The sequence below is a fragment of the Sparus aurata genome, chromosome 7 (genome assembly GCF_900880675.1).
Source record: "Sparus aurata chromosome 7, fSpaAur1.1, whole genome shotgun sequence".
Taxonomy (NCBI): Eukaryota; Metazoa; Chordata; class Actinopteri; order Spariformes; family Sparidae; genus Sparus; species Sparus aurata.
This window is the reverse complement of record NC_044193.1, coordinates 16,934,156-16,951,735: the sequence shown is the minus strand read 5'-3', so window position 1 is coordinate 16,951,735 and position 17,580 is coordinate 16,934,156. Positions and strand designations below refer to the sequence as shown.

General features: G+C 42.7%; 2 protein-coding genes across 2 annotated transcripts; both read left to right on the top strand.

Annotated features, from left to right (window-relative positions):
* Positions 1–219: 219 nt before the first annotated feature.
* hoxc10a (homeobox C10a) lies at positions 220–4,178 on the top strand. Its single transcript, XM_030423184.1, has 2 exons — positions 220–1,032; positions 2,969–4,178. The coding sequence occupies exons 1-2, from the start codon at positions 315–317 to the stop codon at positions 3,244–3,246; spliced, it is 996 nt and encodes a 331-aa protein (XP_030279044.1). The 5' UTR covers positions 220–314; the 3' UTR covers positions 3,247–4,178.
* Positions 4,179–11,331: 7,153 nt separating this feature from the next.
* Positions 11,332–14,245, top strand: hoxc9a (homeobox C9a). Its single transcript, XM_030423188.1, has 2 exons — positions 11,332–12,144; positions 13,272–14,245. The coding sequence occupies exons 1-2, from the start codon at positions 11,598–11,600 to the stop codon at positions 13,514–13,516; spliced, it is 792 nt and encodes a 263-aa protein (XP_030279048.1). The 5' UTR covers positions 11,332–11,597; the 3' UTR covers positions 13,517–14,245.
* Positions 14,246–17,580: the final 3,335 nt, after the last annotated feature.

The window sequence follows — 17,580 nt, the reverse complement described above, 5'->3', positions numbered from 1 at the left end:
CCTCTGCTGCGGGCCTGCTGTCCTGACCGGCTCGTGGCCGCTCGGTGGCGCTCGTGCTCCACCGAAAAGCCTCCAGATCTCCCAACTTGACCGCGTTGACGTCACGTCAGTCTGGAGCATCAAGGCCACTTCCACGCCGCTATTGGTCTGAAAATCACATGACTTGTCTCCCAGCATCCATAATTATGTTACTGATATTTTTGCACCCCCTTCCAAAAGATGTCAGCATCCTACTGTCCTTACTCTCCAGGAGAAATCCCGTAGTTTAGAGCAGTGGATCACACCAAGCGATTACTGTGGTGCCAAATGCAAAAATGTCATGTCCGAATAACATAGCGCCCGGTAACTTCCTGATGGATTCCTTAATGGGAGGATCATCTTCCTTCAGGGGTGAGGGTTATTCCAGCAACCCCGGGATGTACATCCACACAGCTGCAGAGTACGGATATTCAGTGATGAGAAACATTGGGAAGGTTGGACCTTCTTCACTCTCCAAAAGAGACGAGATTCCTCCCGGCGGCGTGCCGCTCAGCGGCTTCCAGGATGCGTCCTACCTGTCAACACAGCTGGCCACATGGACCCCAGGCTCCAAAACCAGCAGGGACGAACAACCTGTTGCCCAGTGTTTACAACCCTGCTCGTTTCCAGCGGGCACCGTCAAAGAGGAGGCGTTTTGTTGCCTCTATCAGGATGGCAGCAATAAGGGGAAACAGACAACAGAGGCGACCACTTACATCCGGCTTGGAGACAATAGCTGCCGGCCGGAGCAATCCGCCGCTTCGTCCAGCGGCTGTTTCCAGGTGTACGACGGGGAGAGGCCGCAGCAGGACGAGTCCCGGCAGTTCCCCTCCGGCTTCTCTCTGACCCACTTGGCGACATCTGTTGAGTCAGCACCAGAATCGACAATAAGTTGCAGCAAAGCGACGCAGGAGACAGCGAGAGAGTTTTCAAAGACGGATGAGAGTCAGAGCAGGAAGGAGGAGAAGGCCAAGAGTGACAGCTGTTCAGATAACTCGGACGGGGAATCAAAAGGTAGACTTAACCCCCACCCTCCTCCTGCTCCCTGACACACACACACACACACACACACTCACACACACACACATGTACACACACGTAGAGATAATCTGTAGGAAGTTTTACCACATTAATCCACACATAATTTTTATGTGTGTACGTTGTGTTGCGTCACGGCCCAGCGGTGCAGGCTTGTGTTTGATAGCAGTCATATGGGGCTGTATGGGCATTTGACAGCCTCGCCTAGCAGGGGTTATGGTGCCCGTGGCATTTAACACCTTTCCATTAATGTGAGAACGTGAGATGGGCAGTTATCATTGAAATAAACACGCTGACACACACACACACACACTAATACACACACACATGCACACACACACACACACACACACTTTCTCTCTCTCTTGCATGGGTCATTTACTCTATGAGACGCAACCATCTTTAACAGGCACTATTTTACGCTTCTGCTTTGGGATAAAACATTAAATTGAACGGTTGTGCTGCACAGTTATGAAAACATTTTGTCAAAGTAGAAATTTTAAAAAAAAAACTCCAGTTAACATTTCTGCTGCAGTAGAAAGTTGGTTTTTTTTTTAGCAAGAATACATTTGCGCTTTTCTGCTTCGATGCGGCCATAATTTAACATAATTCATCTCTGTTTTTATCATATAATTATTTAAAGTGAAAGTCCACGGCTGGGGATGTTTTTTCTGTCTTTTCGTTGGTGCTAGCAGCCTCAGCCTGGCGAGAATGAAGCGAATTTGTCTTTTTTTTTCCTTCCCGTTTGATAAAAACACGACGTGTTTATCGAGCAGATGAAACAGTTTCTCTTTTAATTAAACGGCGACGACAGGTAGGTGTTATTTCAAACACACACACGCTGTTAGTTTTACTATCACTTTTATTATTATTATCGCCCTAATAAATTGGAGCTAGCTAGCTGACGTTATTGCACAAACCCATCCGCCATTTTTCCTCAGCTCTTATTTCTAATTAGTTTCAGTTTGTTGTGTTATTTATGGATTCAGCGAAAAGCTTCATATGGGACGACCGACAAGCTCCTTTCATTTTATTTTAATTTAATTGAAGGAGGCAATAGGACCGTCTTTGTGTGTGTGTGTGTGTGTGTGTGTGTGTGTGTGTGTGTGTGTGTGTGTATGTGTGTCCTGTTAGTCCCATATTACTGAATTAAATGTTTGGGTAATGATTAAATGTGGGCCACACACTGAGCGTTCACATTAGGGTAATTATTACTGTAACCTGCGCGTTGTCGTCGTGAGTGTGTGTGTGTGTGTGTGTGTGTGTGTGTGTGTGTGTGTGTGTGTGTGTGTGTGTGTGTGTGTGTGTGTGTGTTATTCCCAAGAGTCCGCGAGATAATCACGGAATTAACTGAATGTGCAGCGGTGTGATTTTTCCCTGTGCCATCACCACCGACATGCCTTGTTTCTTTGTCTTTATTGCGTGTTTTTATTTTCCCTAAGTCTGCTGTGATGCTACAGAGACTTGGTTTTGTTTTTGGATGAACCCTCTCGAAAAAAATTCATTTGGCTCCGGTGTGCAAAAAAGGTAATAAAGATTTTATGAGAGTCTGAGGTCCAACAGAGACAAAAGAAAAGTGCTTACACACCATAGTTTTGATTTGATCTAATTATAGCTGTACATCACTCACACACAAAAAGCAATCTCGAAGCAGTAGGAGTTGTGGCAAGAAAAGGTGGGATGCTCATTTGTTCTGGCGAGAGTGACGGAGAGTGCACACCCAGGTAAAGCTGCTCGGTTATAAACTACTCATTTTGATCCAGATGAATGTGCATGTGAGATATGGGCGTGGACGGCAGCATCCAGTGTATTGATGGAGGTTATAAAAGCTGCAATATGATCTCTGCGCAAGATTGCTTGGCCCGGTTCTGGCCACTCTTGCTCACTGTTGTATTTCTCTTTGCTCCGGTAGATGATTTATCCGCGGAAAAGACAACGGGAAGCTGGTTAAAAGCCAAAAGTGGAAGGAAGAAGCGGTGCCCCTACACAAAGCACCAGACGCTGGAGCTGGAGAAGGAGTTCTTGTTCAACATGTATCTGTCTCGGGAGCGCCGCCTGGAGATCAGCCGGAGTATCAACCTGACCGACAGACAGGTCAAGATCTGGTTCCAAAACAGACGCATGAAGCTGAAGAAGCTGAGCAGGGAGAGTCGAGAGAGGGAGCAGAGTGCAGTTTATAACTACTCCTGAACACCTTCAATACAAACACGCACACGCACACGCACACGCACACACACACACACACGCACACACACACACATGCAAAAACACGACAGACACAGACGGACAATGCATGTGTCATCTTATAATGCATTCATTCATCAATTTCACCACATTTGCACACACACACATATACACACACATATACACACACGCCGTGCCTTCCTTTATGAACGACACAACGCTGCGACCTGCAGACTCGACTTGAGTTCCAGGTGAACTCTCTCTCTCGCAGCAGCTGGGTGCCACCGCCTCAGTGTAATGATAACTATACTATAACACGAAGCAAACGAAAGGAGGAGGCGAATCTCACCAGTCTAATACTTAACTCGTGGCATGTAAAGCCGAGCTATGATAAATGTTTTTGCCACTTGTGCAGCCTCCTTCGTTGGTGTCTGTCGCTGTGCCAGTGTGCAGTGGGAATGCACAAGACGATGTTGAGCTATGTCATGGCAAACGATTCTAAAAACAATAAAAGGAGGGGGAAACCGAAAGGTATTACCAACTTTGTCCTTCCCCTGGTATAGTAGCTGCGAATGAGAAAGGAGGGAGAGACACTGCGGATGAGAGAAGGGAGATTATGGCACTTTTAATAGAAGTGAGAGACCATAACGTTGATTTAAATATTATCCAGGTGACCACAGTAAGTCAAGGTCATAAAATTCTAATGTCAGGTTCGCCCTGGAAAGCGTTGGGGGTGGATTTTATGATCTGCAAATATAATGTGCTGCAGCAGTAAAGATGCGTTTAAAGGTGTGTGTGGAGGAGGGCTAATCCACACAGCAGAGACTGCAATATGCAGGATCCAGCCGAGGCGCTGGGTGCTGGAAGGGAGCAGCCTTGCCTTCCGAAACCGGGATAATGGGAGCTTCGTGAGAGCAGGAGATGGGAAAGATGGTGGATAAAAAAAAAAAAAAAGAAAGGGGGACAGCGACCGCGACGGCTGCTGGAACAATAATAACAACAAGGCATCACGGCGAAACACGTGGATAACTAAAACGCACCCGGGGAAGGCGTCTGCGGGAGGCATGTGAAGGTAGGACTCATTTTTCTACGTAATATCTTTATTTCCTGTTTCGGAAAGTATGCCACATCTGTCAGGACGGCGCGCCTGACAGCTCTCGTGGCACGCATGGTGCACGCCTGCACACGTCGATAGTTTATCTGACGCTGTTGATATCAATCAGCGTGCTGCTGGTTTCTGTTTTCCTTTCCTCTCGCTGGGATTCCAAAATGTTGCTTTGCTGAATATTTTCGCATTGTGTTTTCTTTTTCTGTGCACCTGGTTTTTCTTAAAGTGCTGTTCATTTCGAGCAGCCTGCTATTTTTGGAATAAGAACAATGGCATATTAAAAGTGACACGGATTTTTATGAGGAATCTAGTCGAGGCATGCGTGGCTATAAAAGTTGTCCACAGACAGTGTTTAGAAAGTAGCTTGATTGCAGTCCTTTTGCAGACCACAGTGTGTTTTATTGTGCTGGTACTCGCCTTTTTTTCCTCCCTCTGCTGGATAGTGTTAATCCTCACTTGGCTTTTGCATGCATTCTCCTTTCCATGGATTTAAAGAAAAAAACTACAACAAAAAAAAAAACAAAAAAACAAAAACAAAACAACCCTCTTTTGCGCGAAGCTGAAGCGTGGTTTAGGTAGTTTCATGTTGTTGGGGTTGGCTTCCTGGCTCGGCAACAAGAAACTGCCTTGATTACGTCAGTTCGTCTTCATCAAGGGCACAATTTCCGCTGAATTACCCCCTATAGTCACCCAGGTTCCCCGCAAATGGCATTGTAAATGAACTGAGCTGCAATACCTTTGGACAGAGACGTTTTTTTTTTCTCTTTCTTTCTTTGCTGTTATTTTGTGGTGGGCTGTAAAACCTTCTGAGGCTCTCAGAAGGGAGAATAGGTTGTAAACAACATGGGGTAAAGTTTTAGACTGCGTTGTATTGCATCTGTCAGCTGCTGTATGATGATCCGAATGGGCAGATGGGAAGATGGAGAGATGGATAGATGTGCCCCATTCATTTATCTGACGAATGATTCTGGTGACTATAACAGGAAATGGATGGGTATTGACAGATCCATCATCTTATCGTTCCTGTGGATGCCAATGCACGGCTGCTTGAAATGTTTTATTGCGAGATATCGCGCTATTCCAATTTTCCTGTGTCGTTCTGAATAGTAGCCTAAGATTATATACATGATCTAAACGCCCTCTGATTTAGGAATTCAGTGTTATCCACACACTTTAACGCACATCAGATCATTTATACTCACAATATATATTGTACTATACAATCATTCCTCTAGAACACACGTTTTGAGGCTAATTAAGGCCTGTTTAATTTTTCCAGTGAAACTCCTGCCATCACAGTTAACTTGTTTTAACTCGCTCATATCATAATTTGATATTATTGATTAAGATCCGATGCTAAGTGTGAAGTTAAAATTAGTTGTTTTGTTTCATCCCGGCCTGTAAACGAGCCTCACGATGTCTTATATGAATATATTGTTTTGATTTTAATAACTCAGACACATTTTTAAAACTTGGACTGAGTTAGAAAATAAAGATAGTTTTATATTCTTGAGATTCAGTCGACAATACACTAATAAACCGCACTATGGCCCATTAGCACTGAATTATTTGACTGATTGTCGCCACATATGACCAAATTTTTTTTTTCAGTGTAGCACACCAGTGAGCCACTGACCACCACAAGTAAAGGCCTAACTTTAACTCTCGCTCAAACCAGGAATTAGTTTGATTTCTATCATAAGTGGAGAATAATAATGTTTTTGTTTTTTAGCCTAGCCGAACAAAAATCCATGGAGATCAATGAAAAATCAAAGTCTCCGGGAAACTGATGAGCTCATCTAGAAGAAACACAATCACTTATTTATGGAACCGTCTGTTCTTGAGGCGCAGTCAGCATCTCTCCTGCTAGAGACTCCAGTGTTTATACTGGTCACTATTTCCCCTTGTTTTCTCAGCCCCCCCTCCTCCTCCTCCTCCCCTTTGGCGCTAGTGCAACTGGAAGAGACAGTCTGGAATCCAAAGTCACTTTCATTCAGCTCAGTGAATGAGTGTCTCCCTTGGAATGCATCCCTGACAAAGACTTTTACAGCGCTGGAAACAGCCCCGAGAGCTGCACAGATTCACCCTAAAACCATATACACATAAAGCAATTTATTTTCACTTTGTAGTGGCGCACACAGGAACTGAAGGCTTTAGACAGCCACTTCCTTGGGACAGCTCAAGATGGGTTACTGCCACTGGCATGATCAGACATGAGGCAAACGTGCTAACGGCGTTTCTTCTTCTCATTTTTATGCCTTTTTTGTCAGATATCATTACGCTTTTCTTGTGATTGAGAGCACTACTTCGCACATTGTATTTTACGCGTGAAGATTTATTTATTTTTTGTTAGGTGACGGTTTAATTTAGAAGACGAGGGACCTTCGCTTTCTTTTACTGACAAGATTTGTTTTTATCATTTCGAACACCGTTGGCGAAATAATACTGAAAACTATACTTTATATATTCTTTAAATTTTTTGAATGTCATTGAATTATTGAGAGTATTTTTCTATCCGCTCTGAATGAATTGGAATCGATGAAGCTGTAGATGCTGAAACAAAATAGGCTAGAAAATGTCACTTATTTTTAAGTTAGGCATCGTGATCTCACACAAACGCTTCTCCTTCTTTAACTGTGGGAAACATTTATACAGGACGAGAAGGCAAGATGCTTATCAGTGCGGCAGGCCTGCTCACCATGGGAATAGTTGTATTGATCTTCAGTAGGTCTCAGAAGTTGTTGTTTTGTTGAACGGAGGGATTTTCTCAAGTGTCCCCATAAAGAAAAATGCTTTTAAAGCCGCATTATGGGATTTATTTGAAGTGATTTGGATTTTTTATTTTTTTTTATTCCTTCAGACTGTAATATTCAGCGGCCATCCGCAATAGAAAACACTGTGATACAGTTTGGCTAATAATATTAATAATTTGTGGCCTTTTCATCTGATCACACTCGTGGCTGTGCGGCGGGTTCTGTTCAGCACATGGGGCTTTATGAATAACGCCTGATATACACTTTGATTCTCCCATATGCATTTAATATGATCCAAATGTTGCCTCTCTCTAAACCAGATAAACAGCGCTGTGTGTGTGCTCGCGCGTGCGTAAGAGAGAAAGGCCCTTTTGATCTGCATAGCTTCGTAGGAAATTTGTGCTGTTGTTGTTTGTTGTGACTACAATTAGGAGAAAATTACATGTAACATCTCCATTATGAAGGAATAACTGATGTGCCTCCACCCTGTCATTACGCACGAGCCAGTAAATGCAACCGTGCGCGTCTAGTAAGAGAAAAATCGCGTTAGGACGCATAGCTTTCTAATAGTTCGCTCATTATTCATCAACCCGGCGATGACACGAACTGGTTTGTGCTGTTGGAAGTACCAATAAACAGGGATCAGACCCACTTGACAATGAGGATGAATCATATTTTCCTCAACATGCATCAACGGTGATCATTTTAAAGCTCGATGCTCCGCCTGACGAGTCTTTCTGCTTTAGGATTATAAGGACACATATGAGGAGTCGTGTGCGTATTGTCACCTACCATCCACACAGTTACACTAAGCTTAATGTACGTCTGAGGATGCATTGTTCAACCTGCGGACACATTCAGGATCTTGCAGTGGAGGCTTGCAGTGTTCAGCATGTATCTGTCTTTGGACTTTTTGCACCGAAATCTGCATTCAGGCGACGCAGATAGATAAGCAAAGTGAAGTGGAGGTATTGGATTAAAAGCGTGGGTCCATAAACAATTTTTCTAGTCATTTGAAGTCAATATGAAGCGTCTGTGCACTGCGGCAGCGACTACGCAGCCAAACTGGGACTTACTGTCACGTCGTTGTCTTTATATTGTAACCATCCATTTCAATTACACACGAAATCTTTTACACATAAAACAAAAACAACACTGTCCACTCGGAGCATCAGCCTCTAGGTCTGTCGTTTGCGTCATGCTGCAGCCACATAATGCGTGTTTGTTGTTCTCTTTTTTTATTATTAATGGGGAAACTTAATGAAAAATTGAGAAATGTCAGAGTCAGGTTTGCACCGTTGCATCAGTTCCAAGCATTGTTGTCCTCGTGATTTATTAATTAAGTCGTTATAAACCAATATAACTTTGCGTTTGAGCTGTAGGACAAATTCAGTGCATCTCCAAATTGTATAAAAGTCCAAAACACAAAATAAGACACATATAATCTTATAAGGTCTTTATATTGAGGGTGTCGTATGTCGAATGCAAAGCCTTCGGAGGAGAATTTGTTATTTCTGACAGTATAAATAAGCTACTATTGACTTGAATGGAGACGAGCACAGATAATATCTAAAAGCAAACCAGCAGTTTCGTATTAATTGTCTCATTCTTAAGTTTTAAACACGCTCTGTTCCTTTTTTTTCTACCAGTCTCTAGTCGTATTTTTTTAATATTCTGGTGATACATAAAGTTCAGAGCGAAGCAAACCATCCTACATTTTTTGTTTTGTTTACCATAATAGGCTGCGTTTCAAGGTAAAACGTTGTGGAAAGTAGTGAATATATGACACATTTAAAGGGGCAACAGAGAGGCATTTGTTCGGCAATATAACCTTAAATGGTTGAGTTACAACTGCAGCTGTCTGCAAGAAGAAGAAGAAGAAGAGCAAAAGACATAATGAGACAACTCCAAAGCAATATTTAATGATGCAGTCTTTCTTTTATTAGAGCGCAACAAACAGGGGTAAACAAGTGGAATAGATGCACTGTAAAAACACATTTACCTCACATTAGTGGACGCGCGCACACACGCACACGCGCGCGCGCGCGCACACACACACACACACACAGATTCAAAAGTACACACCAAAAACAGTAGTCTACAGAGGATTACTCACTGGATCACGTTAGACATTAAGCATAGATAGCAGCTCTATAATGTAATTATAAAGCCATATGTTATGGTAATAAGCGACCATTAAACGCTGTATTATTCTGCCTAATTGGCAGCAGTAGAATAAACGGGCTCAGACCTTCAGCCCGCAGAAAACACACAACTTTAAGCGATCTAATTTAAGATGTGCTAAATTCATTTTCTGTAAACACGCGCGGACACACTCGACTCGCTGCAGACTGGATGCATTCATCATGCGCACACACACACACACACACACACACACACACACCAGGACACCGTTTGGCGTGATCCGGGTTAAGGTCTGGCGTCTGGCCTTTTAAATTTCATGGTTGAATCTGACCTCAGCAGCCATGACACAAACATCGGTACTTCCTGGTGCGTGTACGGGTAACATTTACTCTAACGCCACGAAGTCCAAATATTAAGTGTTATATCAGGTTTGTTTGGATGAGGTGTGAGAATTTTATTTGAGGTTAACCTGGATTTAAATCGAGGGCTTACTGGTGACGTCATTTGATCCCCGTGGCTTGGCGGTGATCTCAACACTTACCAGTGACTGACTTGCAATTTGGGATTTATTTAGAAATGTCTCTGGTTGGACTGTCACGTCGTATTTTTGCATTTCGTGGAGCGCAACGCGACGTGTTTGAGTTAATTTCAGGATGAGTGCGGTTTGTTGGGCTGCACCACTGTAATTTCACTTTTTCACATAATGACTGTCAGGTCCACACCATCTTATATTTAGTAACTCGTCTGAAGGAGCGCAATAATTCAATTCAAACAATCCTTCAGTGTGAGAAGGGAGGGGGCGAAAAAATAAGATAACTTTACAGACATCAAAACAGCAATTACGCACCAGGATCATACGTATCAAATAGAATATATAGCCTGCAACACAAAACAAAAAGAATAAATAAAACATACACAATATTAAAGCTCATGACAACAACACTCATTTTAACACCGTCTATTAAAATGCACAAATATACTCAACCACATTATATAAATATAATATGTGCAGCTTTTAGCCTCTCCTCATCCATCGACCTCACCCAATCTGCACGAATGCATTAAACATTCAGTAGTTATGTACCAATTAGTCTAATTTGTCCTCGCTGTGACTCTTCCTCCATCATGTTTTTTAATACTCTGTTATTTTCTGCAGCCCTGCACAAGAGTTCATGGTTGTTTCACAGCCTACAAACAAGACAAGCCACGTCAGTATACCGCACGGCGAAACAGTCAACTCTTGCCATTAGATACAAGAGTAACATTATCCCTGTTATGGAAACTTTCACCTAGTTAGCCCTTTAACGAACCTTTTTACCTCCTCTGCTCTGCTCTCTTCCTGTCCTCGGCCTCTTTTGGTTGATAGGGACTGTTTCACATGCACATACAGTAGATTCTGCTGCTGCTGCTGCTGGTAGCGGTGCTGGTGGTTTTTATGTGGAGCGATGAACTCGGATGCAGTCGTATTAACGACACGTTTATGAACAATCAAATGGTCCTCGTTAAAATTTATTGATGGGGTATAAAATCATGAACGGTCACTAGCCGAATATAGCCCGCTGGAGTGGGCTGCTTGTCAAGAATCTGAATCCCCTCCTCTCCTATCTCCGCAGATCCCATTTAGGAAATGTTTGGTCTGCTGCGCCCTCGTTAAAACAGTGCAAACTTTATTGTTAGTAGTATCCTGCATCCCGTATTTTGATCCGCTCTCCTGTCCTGGCTCTGTCTGGTCTGTGTGGAGCTACTGTGCAGGCTCCTCTCTCTGTATTAAGAAATAAACAGCATTCCTCAGGATGTTATAAACCTTTCACTTTATCAAATGTGCTGCTGCTTTGATAAAGATAAAAGGCGTCAACGATACAGTAAACACTTTAATGCTGTAAAACTATCCGCCGCTGTTAACGTGGGACTACGGTAGATTTTGCCTGACAGAGATTGATTACACCATCAAATAGTGCCTTGCTCGTAATGTGCGCAGGTCTGCACTGCGACTGGGGTAAAAAAAAAAAAAAAAAAAAAAAAAGAGCCGCCATAAGCGCTGCAAAAGCATATTTTCTTCATAAAGAAACACGGTTGTTGGTTTACCTCTAATACGTCCAGGGAAAGGGAGCAAAAGAGCACATTCTTTAATCCGATATGTGCAATGGTATCCCAGGATAAGTGGCGCATTGATCCACTGTACAATTTTTGTGGGGGTAAATATAATCACGTGTCGGCGAGGCAGCCAATCGCAGCCAGGCAAGCGTTGAGAAATAATTACCTGCCTTGATTGTTCTATGGCTAGATAAAAAAGTACACATACACTCCATATAATAATCGGATGCATGTAAAAGAGTCGGGGAGGCTTCGACATGTCGACCACGGGTCCCATAAGTAATTATTATGTGGACTCCTTGATCAACCATGAGAACGAGGATGTCCTTGCCGCTGCAACTCGCTTTTCGGCTCCCGGTTCGCACCCAGCCGGCCCTCGTCCGACGTCTCTAGTACCGGAGTGTGCCGACTATCCTTCCTGCAGCTTCGCACCCAAGGCACCCGTCTTCTCCACCTCCTGGGCCCCCGTACACTCCCAGTCATCAGTGGTTTACCATCCATACAGTCACCAACCGCACTTAGGCACAGACTCGAGGTATATGCGGTCATGGCTGGAGCCGATATCAGGCGCCGTGCCTTTCCACGGCTATCCGGGGAGCGGCAGGCACTATGGGCTGAAGCCCGACGCCTTCCAGGAGCACAGAGCCGCGGAGTGCCTCGGCTCCAGCGGACGAACCTACACGGATTATCTGTACTGCTCGTCCACTGACACGCGAGACAAGACGCAGCAGAATATCCCCTCTCCCGAGTCGGAGCTGCTGGCTTCAGGAAAACATAAAGACGAGAAGCCGGAGCTAGATCCGAGTAAGTTCAAGCTCCTGCACGCTTTTTTTTTTTTTTTTTTTTTTTTTTTTTTTACAGCCGGGTGGGAGTTTGTTTTAGTTTTTCTGCTTTTGGGGTTGTGTAAAAGCTAACTTAGCTCAAAGGCATTTTACCGTCCTCTGTAACATGAAATTATATCTGTTTCACGCTGCCCTTTTTTCAGTCCAGCTCTGTCTGAGTCGCCTCTGCTGGGGTCGGGGTTGGTGGTGAAGGGGGGAGAAGCTTTAGGAACTATAAAAGACAAACGCTACGAGGCTAATATTGGGGCTATAAACCAGACGGGGTTGTAAACATGGACTCAAAGCTACAGGAAGACGTTGAATTTGGAAGGGGTTGTCGGATATAATGTTAAAAAAACATGCAAGGTGTCCTTTTAATGCGAGCAACCTAAAGTGACACATGCGTCGATATTACATTTAAAGCCTTGTGATGCATTTCTTTACGACCATGTTTTGACCCCGTGGCTGTACATGCGGCACACCAAGCCCTGTGAGCCGACATCCAGACCCCCTTTTTCTAATTTTCTCTATTAATGTAGGCCCATAGTGAGAGAGGGGAAAGCCACATTTTGGCTCTATTTGATCCCCAGTGGCACAACACCCACACAATAATGAGGAAGGTGATATGCACGTAGTTCCATAATGAAACATTTACTCTCTTCTGTGGGTCCAAACACAAATTCACATGACTCTTCCAGCCAACTTGAGGAATGTAGGGACATACTGGAGGACTTTCACCACGGACCTGTAAAGGCTTGAACCACGGGCCATTTTATGGGCCAATAAAGTGAATAAGCGCATTGAGTATTTTACGACGGTGTTACTCACAAGTTAAGGGGACAAGGAAGCAAATCAGTGTAAGGTTGGATAGATAGAGGCCGAGAAAATTCACTCAGAATGTTTACTATCAGCTCAGCTTTAATGGCAAACACCCCCAACATGTGTCTAATTGGCACCATTTTCAATTCTGAGGAGTTATAATGTTTTCTAAATGCTAAATGTGGTGGTCACTTGTCCTTGCTGCATTTTTTTCTAAATATCTCACAGTGATTCCCTTGTAATAATGTGTCCTTATTATATTATTATCATCCTTATGTTATGTATTTGCAGATAACCCAGTGGCAAATTGGATACACGCCCGCTCCACGAGGAAGAAGCGATGCCCTTACACAAAGTACCAGACTCTCGAACTGGAAAAGGAGTTTTTGTTCAATATGTATCTGACTAGAGACCGCCGGTTCGAGGTGGCCCGGGTCCTGAATCTGACCGAGAGGCAGGTCAAAATCTGGTTTCAGAACCGGCGGATGAAGATGAAGAAAATGAACAAAGAAAAGAGCGACAGCAAGGAACAATAATGTGGACTGCGTTCAGAAAAAAAAAAGTCAAACCTTAATAATAACCACTAGTCACATGGACAGCACAGATGTACCCCCTTAAAACACACGCTGAACCCCTCTCCTCCTCCTCCTCCTCCTCCTCTTCCTCCTCTCCTCTTCATATTTATCACTTTGTTGGATTTATTTTTTGTATTAACCTTAACTTCGAGACTCTTTGATGCTGGTTATGTTTATATTTTTCCAGTGCACATTTTGTGTGTGTGTCGAGCGTTAAAGAGAGAAAAATATTTAAGAAAAGACAAAAAAAAAAAAAAGGAAAAATACTTGTAAGGAGATAATTACATTCTGCTTTCACTTCGAAATACCTTTGTGTTGTTGTTTTGTTTTTTTTTAATGTAAGAGAAATTATACACGTTGCAGTTTGGACACGTTAAAACTGTCTGAAGAAAGAGAATACTTGAATTCTTTTTGAATTTCACGAAAAAAAACAAACATAATTTATGATGTGAATGTATTTTCCTTCATGTTGATTTCCTTTGTACTTTGTCGTGCAGGTGTAGTATTTTGTACAGAAAACGGAACATCTGCGAGCCGACTCGTCTGTCTTGTATTTTTGTGATAGTTGTTGCTGTATTTGTGCTTATTTTTTTCCTTTTTTGTTTGTTTGTGTGTTTTTTGACTGTAGCCAACGAGTTTAAATATAGAGTGTAGATATAGATCTCTGCAAATATAAAACTAATCACTAAGTGCTTGTATTCTGTATTCATTGTGACTCCATGTGGATATTTTTGCTGTGTGGCTTTCCCCCAAAAAACACTTTTCCCTCCGAGCAGAGAGGGCCTCACAAACAGACTCACAGTCAATATCAGCTCGACTATTCTGTTGATTTAAAAGCCGCAGGAGAAGCGGAGTTACCAAATCACCGCTGGATAAAGCTGCATGTTGCAAACAGATGGGTGTTTTCTAAACAATTGCGCCTCCACAATTATTCGTCTAATAGTTTTTTGGCGGCCGAGACATTCCTTCCAAGTACAGCTAAGGCCCAAAATGAGCTCTGCAAATAACGGCGAGGTCAAAACAAAAAACAAAAACTTGTCAAGCGGCAGTTTCGCAAGTCAACGCTGTTTTAATTACGTTTTCTATTTCTTTAAACCCGTTGTCCTGATTGGCCTTCTTTAAGTCCCAGCAACTTATATTTACAGTGATGCGTGTATGTGAGGATTAGTGCGTGGACATCCAATAAACACACAAATAGGCTCGACGGTGAATTTGTCAAAAAGCAATAAGCAGCCTTTCTGCGGCCAGTAACCAGTGTTGTTGTTGTTGTTGTTGTTGTGGTGGTGTTCACGGTTTTATTAATAAGAGCTACAGCAGGACACCTCATTTAAATTGCGGCAATACATTCTCAAAAGAGCAAAAATGAACGCATGAATAACGTGCTTTATATTTTAATGGCCCCATGCCCTTTATGTGTTAAAGTAGGCCTTCCCCAAAATCAAATGTGCAGCTCTCAGATTTCCAAGAAAGTATTTATCAATATAACCCACTGCTACGTGGTTGTTTTTTTTAATTAATCACCTTCTGAATAAACTGAATTAAAACCTAGATCTGAAGTGTTATAGGTTACATCCGCCCGCCGAGGCGATCAGAGCACGTGAGACACAATTCGAGCATTTGGGGGTTTTTTTCCTTTTAAAAGCGAGAGACGATTTCCCATGTCTCGCGTTTGTTTCCTGGGATAGGCCTAAATTGCCTTTTTGTGGTGGCAAACAATACGGACAGGATGCTGTAATTTAAAAGCCCAATCCAGTGCATTTCCGCTCGGCTCCGGCAAAAATGCCAGTTTTACAGCCCCTGTTGGAGCTCGGCTGTTTGTCTCAAATGCAGACGAACAAAGCAAACTCGACTAACTGGCTAGACGTCTGGGCTAAATTACTTTATGGTTTTAATGGACGGTGGTGGTGGACTCGTTCAAAGGAGAGTCATGCGCGCAACCGTTCAGGGGACTTTTGCCTGCCTGATATGGGCCAGCCGCAACCCCCCTCCCGCACTTCATCACAAGAGTGGTCTATTAGCTTACAATTAGATGGGAACACGTCAATAGTTATTGTGCATAAATATGAGAGCTGTTGTTGTCTCTTGTATAAGAAGAGCACGTCGCGGCCATGACAGGACGACAGTCAGCATATCAGCCGGTTGAGGTCCACTGTGAAACAGATCAGACTGAATAGTCACAGATGTGGTGGAAAACATCTTCCTTAACTCTGCTTTATTTATATTAAACACGCGGTATATGCAGGGATTGTACAAACGGTGGTGGGGGGGAACCTTCTGTGTCCACAGCACAGTGGTTTCTGATTGGTGGATTCCTCCAGGTCTAGGGACGCCTCTCGACACTAGATGACGCTGTTGGTCCATGTTTTGAGCGGAGTGTTGCATGTTGAAGGGCTCTTTTACTGCTCTGTGGCTTGGCTGTAAAGCGAGGAGTAACCTATCGATGACAAAATGACAGATATGGTCACCCACCGCATTTTGTGTAATAGGCCGCAGAGCAGCACGCCGGAATGCAGTGAGCCTGTTGTTGTGCTGGGCACAGACTGTGTGCACAAACAGGACTTCACTCTTATTTTCCATTTTGAATTTTTATATTGTTATTATTTTTTTTTATATCTTTGGGTCTTGTTGGGAATATTTCCTGTTTGTTTTTGTCACTTTTTTGGATTTAAAACGCCTCCAATGTCCATGAATTTATTAGTTGTTAATTAGAATGTTGTGGTGTTTATTCTATATTTTTTTCTATTTAAATATAATTGCTTTCCATTGTGCGCCCATTAAGAATAGCATTATTTTTGCAATGTCTGCATTTAAGGGGACAGTTGGCATTGTTTTGTTTTGTATTTATTGTTTTTATTTTGTCATGGTGTAAATAAAAAAGCAGGAAGGCAATACAAATATTCAAAGGAGAACAAAAACCACACAGTTCACAGCCAGAAGCGATATGTAAATAGATTTTATTTAATAACAATTTCTAGACAATAGCTCCACAACATAAAACAACAGCTACAAATCAAATCACACAACAACCAATAATAATAGTAATAATAATAATATTAATAGTACAAGTAGTTATAATAGTAGTGGTAATAGCAGCAGGCCTAGCAGGAGGAGAAACAATAATCATTTTGTTGTCACCGTTTATTAAAAAACCTCCACCTGCTCATTTATATCCGTAATATTTGACGTGTTGTAGCAGCGTTTCAGAGTCCTCGCGAAGTGCGCAACAATGATTGGCAATCTGCATATTTATAGAGTGTGAAAGGTCTATAAATTCGCCCAGTGCGCCTTTCATATTTTACGATGATGTGTATAAAACGTCAGTAGCCCCACTAAAAACCCACACTGGCATATTTGGAGAGAGAGAGAGAAAGAGAGAGAGAGACCCGCGTGCAAACTATTGAGCTGGGGAATTGTGCGCGCGCTCATTGTAGCTAAACATCCCAATGTAAAATTTTATGAACTCCTCGCGCGCGAGAGATTTACTGCGTAGCCTCGTCGGTTTTTACGGGGTCAGTAAGTGGCACCTAGTATGCACAGGTCGTGTTTATATTTGCGAGTGTCGGTGTTTTACTGCGCGTGGTGCACGTGTGTCGCTCTCGCCGTCACTCGACCATTACATGAGGATATGTTGTCTTTATTTACTTGTGAGGTGGGCCTTGTGTGTCAAAGCTTCCCCTTTGTCTTATTATTAAAAAAAAAAATACATATATATATGTTATGTTTGGTCAACCTCCCAGACGCTGCACTGACCTCCTGGAGCAAACATAAAAGGTGAACTGTTTTTTTTTGGGTGGGGAAATTAGTGCGTAACCTTCAGAGAGGCCTGAGAGGGCAAACACCAACTCATAACAGCCTTATCCGCTTATAAAGACCAAACCTTCCCCGTCTTATTTATATATATATATATATATATATATATATATATATATATATATATATATATATATATATATATATATATATCTCATAACCTTCATGCAAAGACAACAAGCTCTACACCATCAATTCAGATCATAGCAGAAATG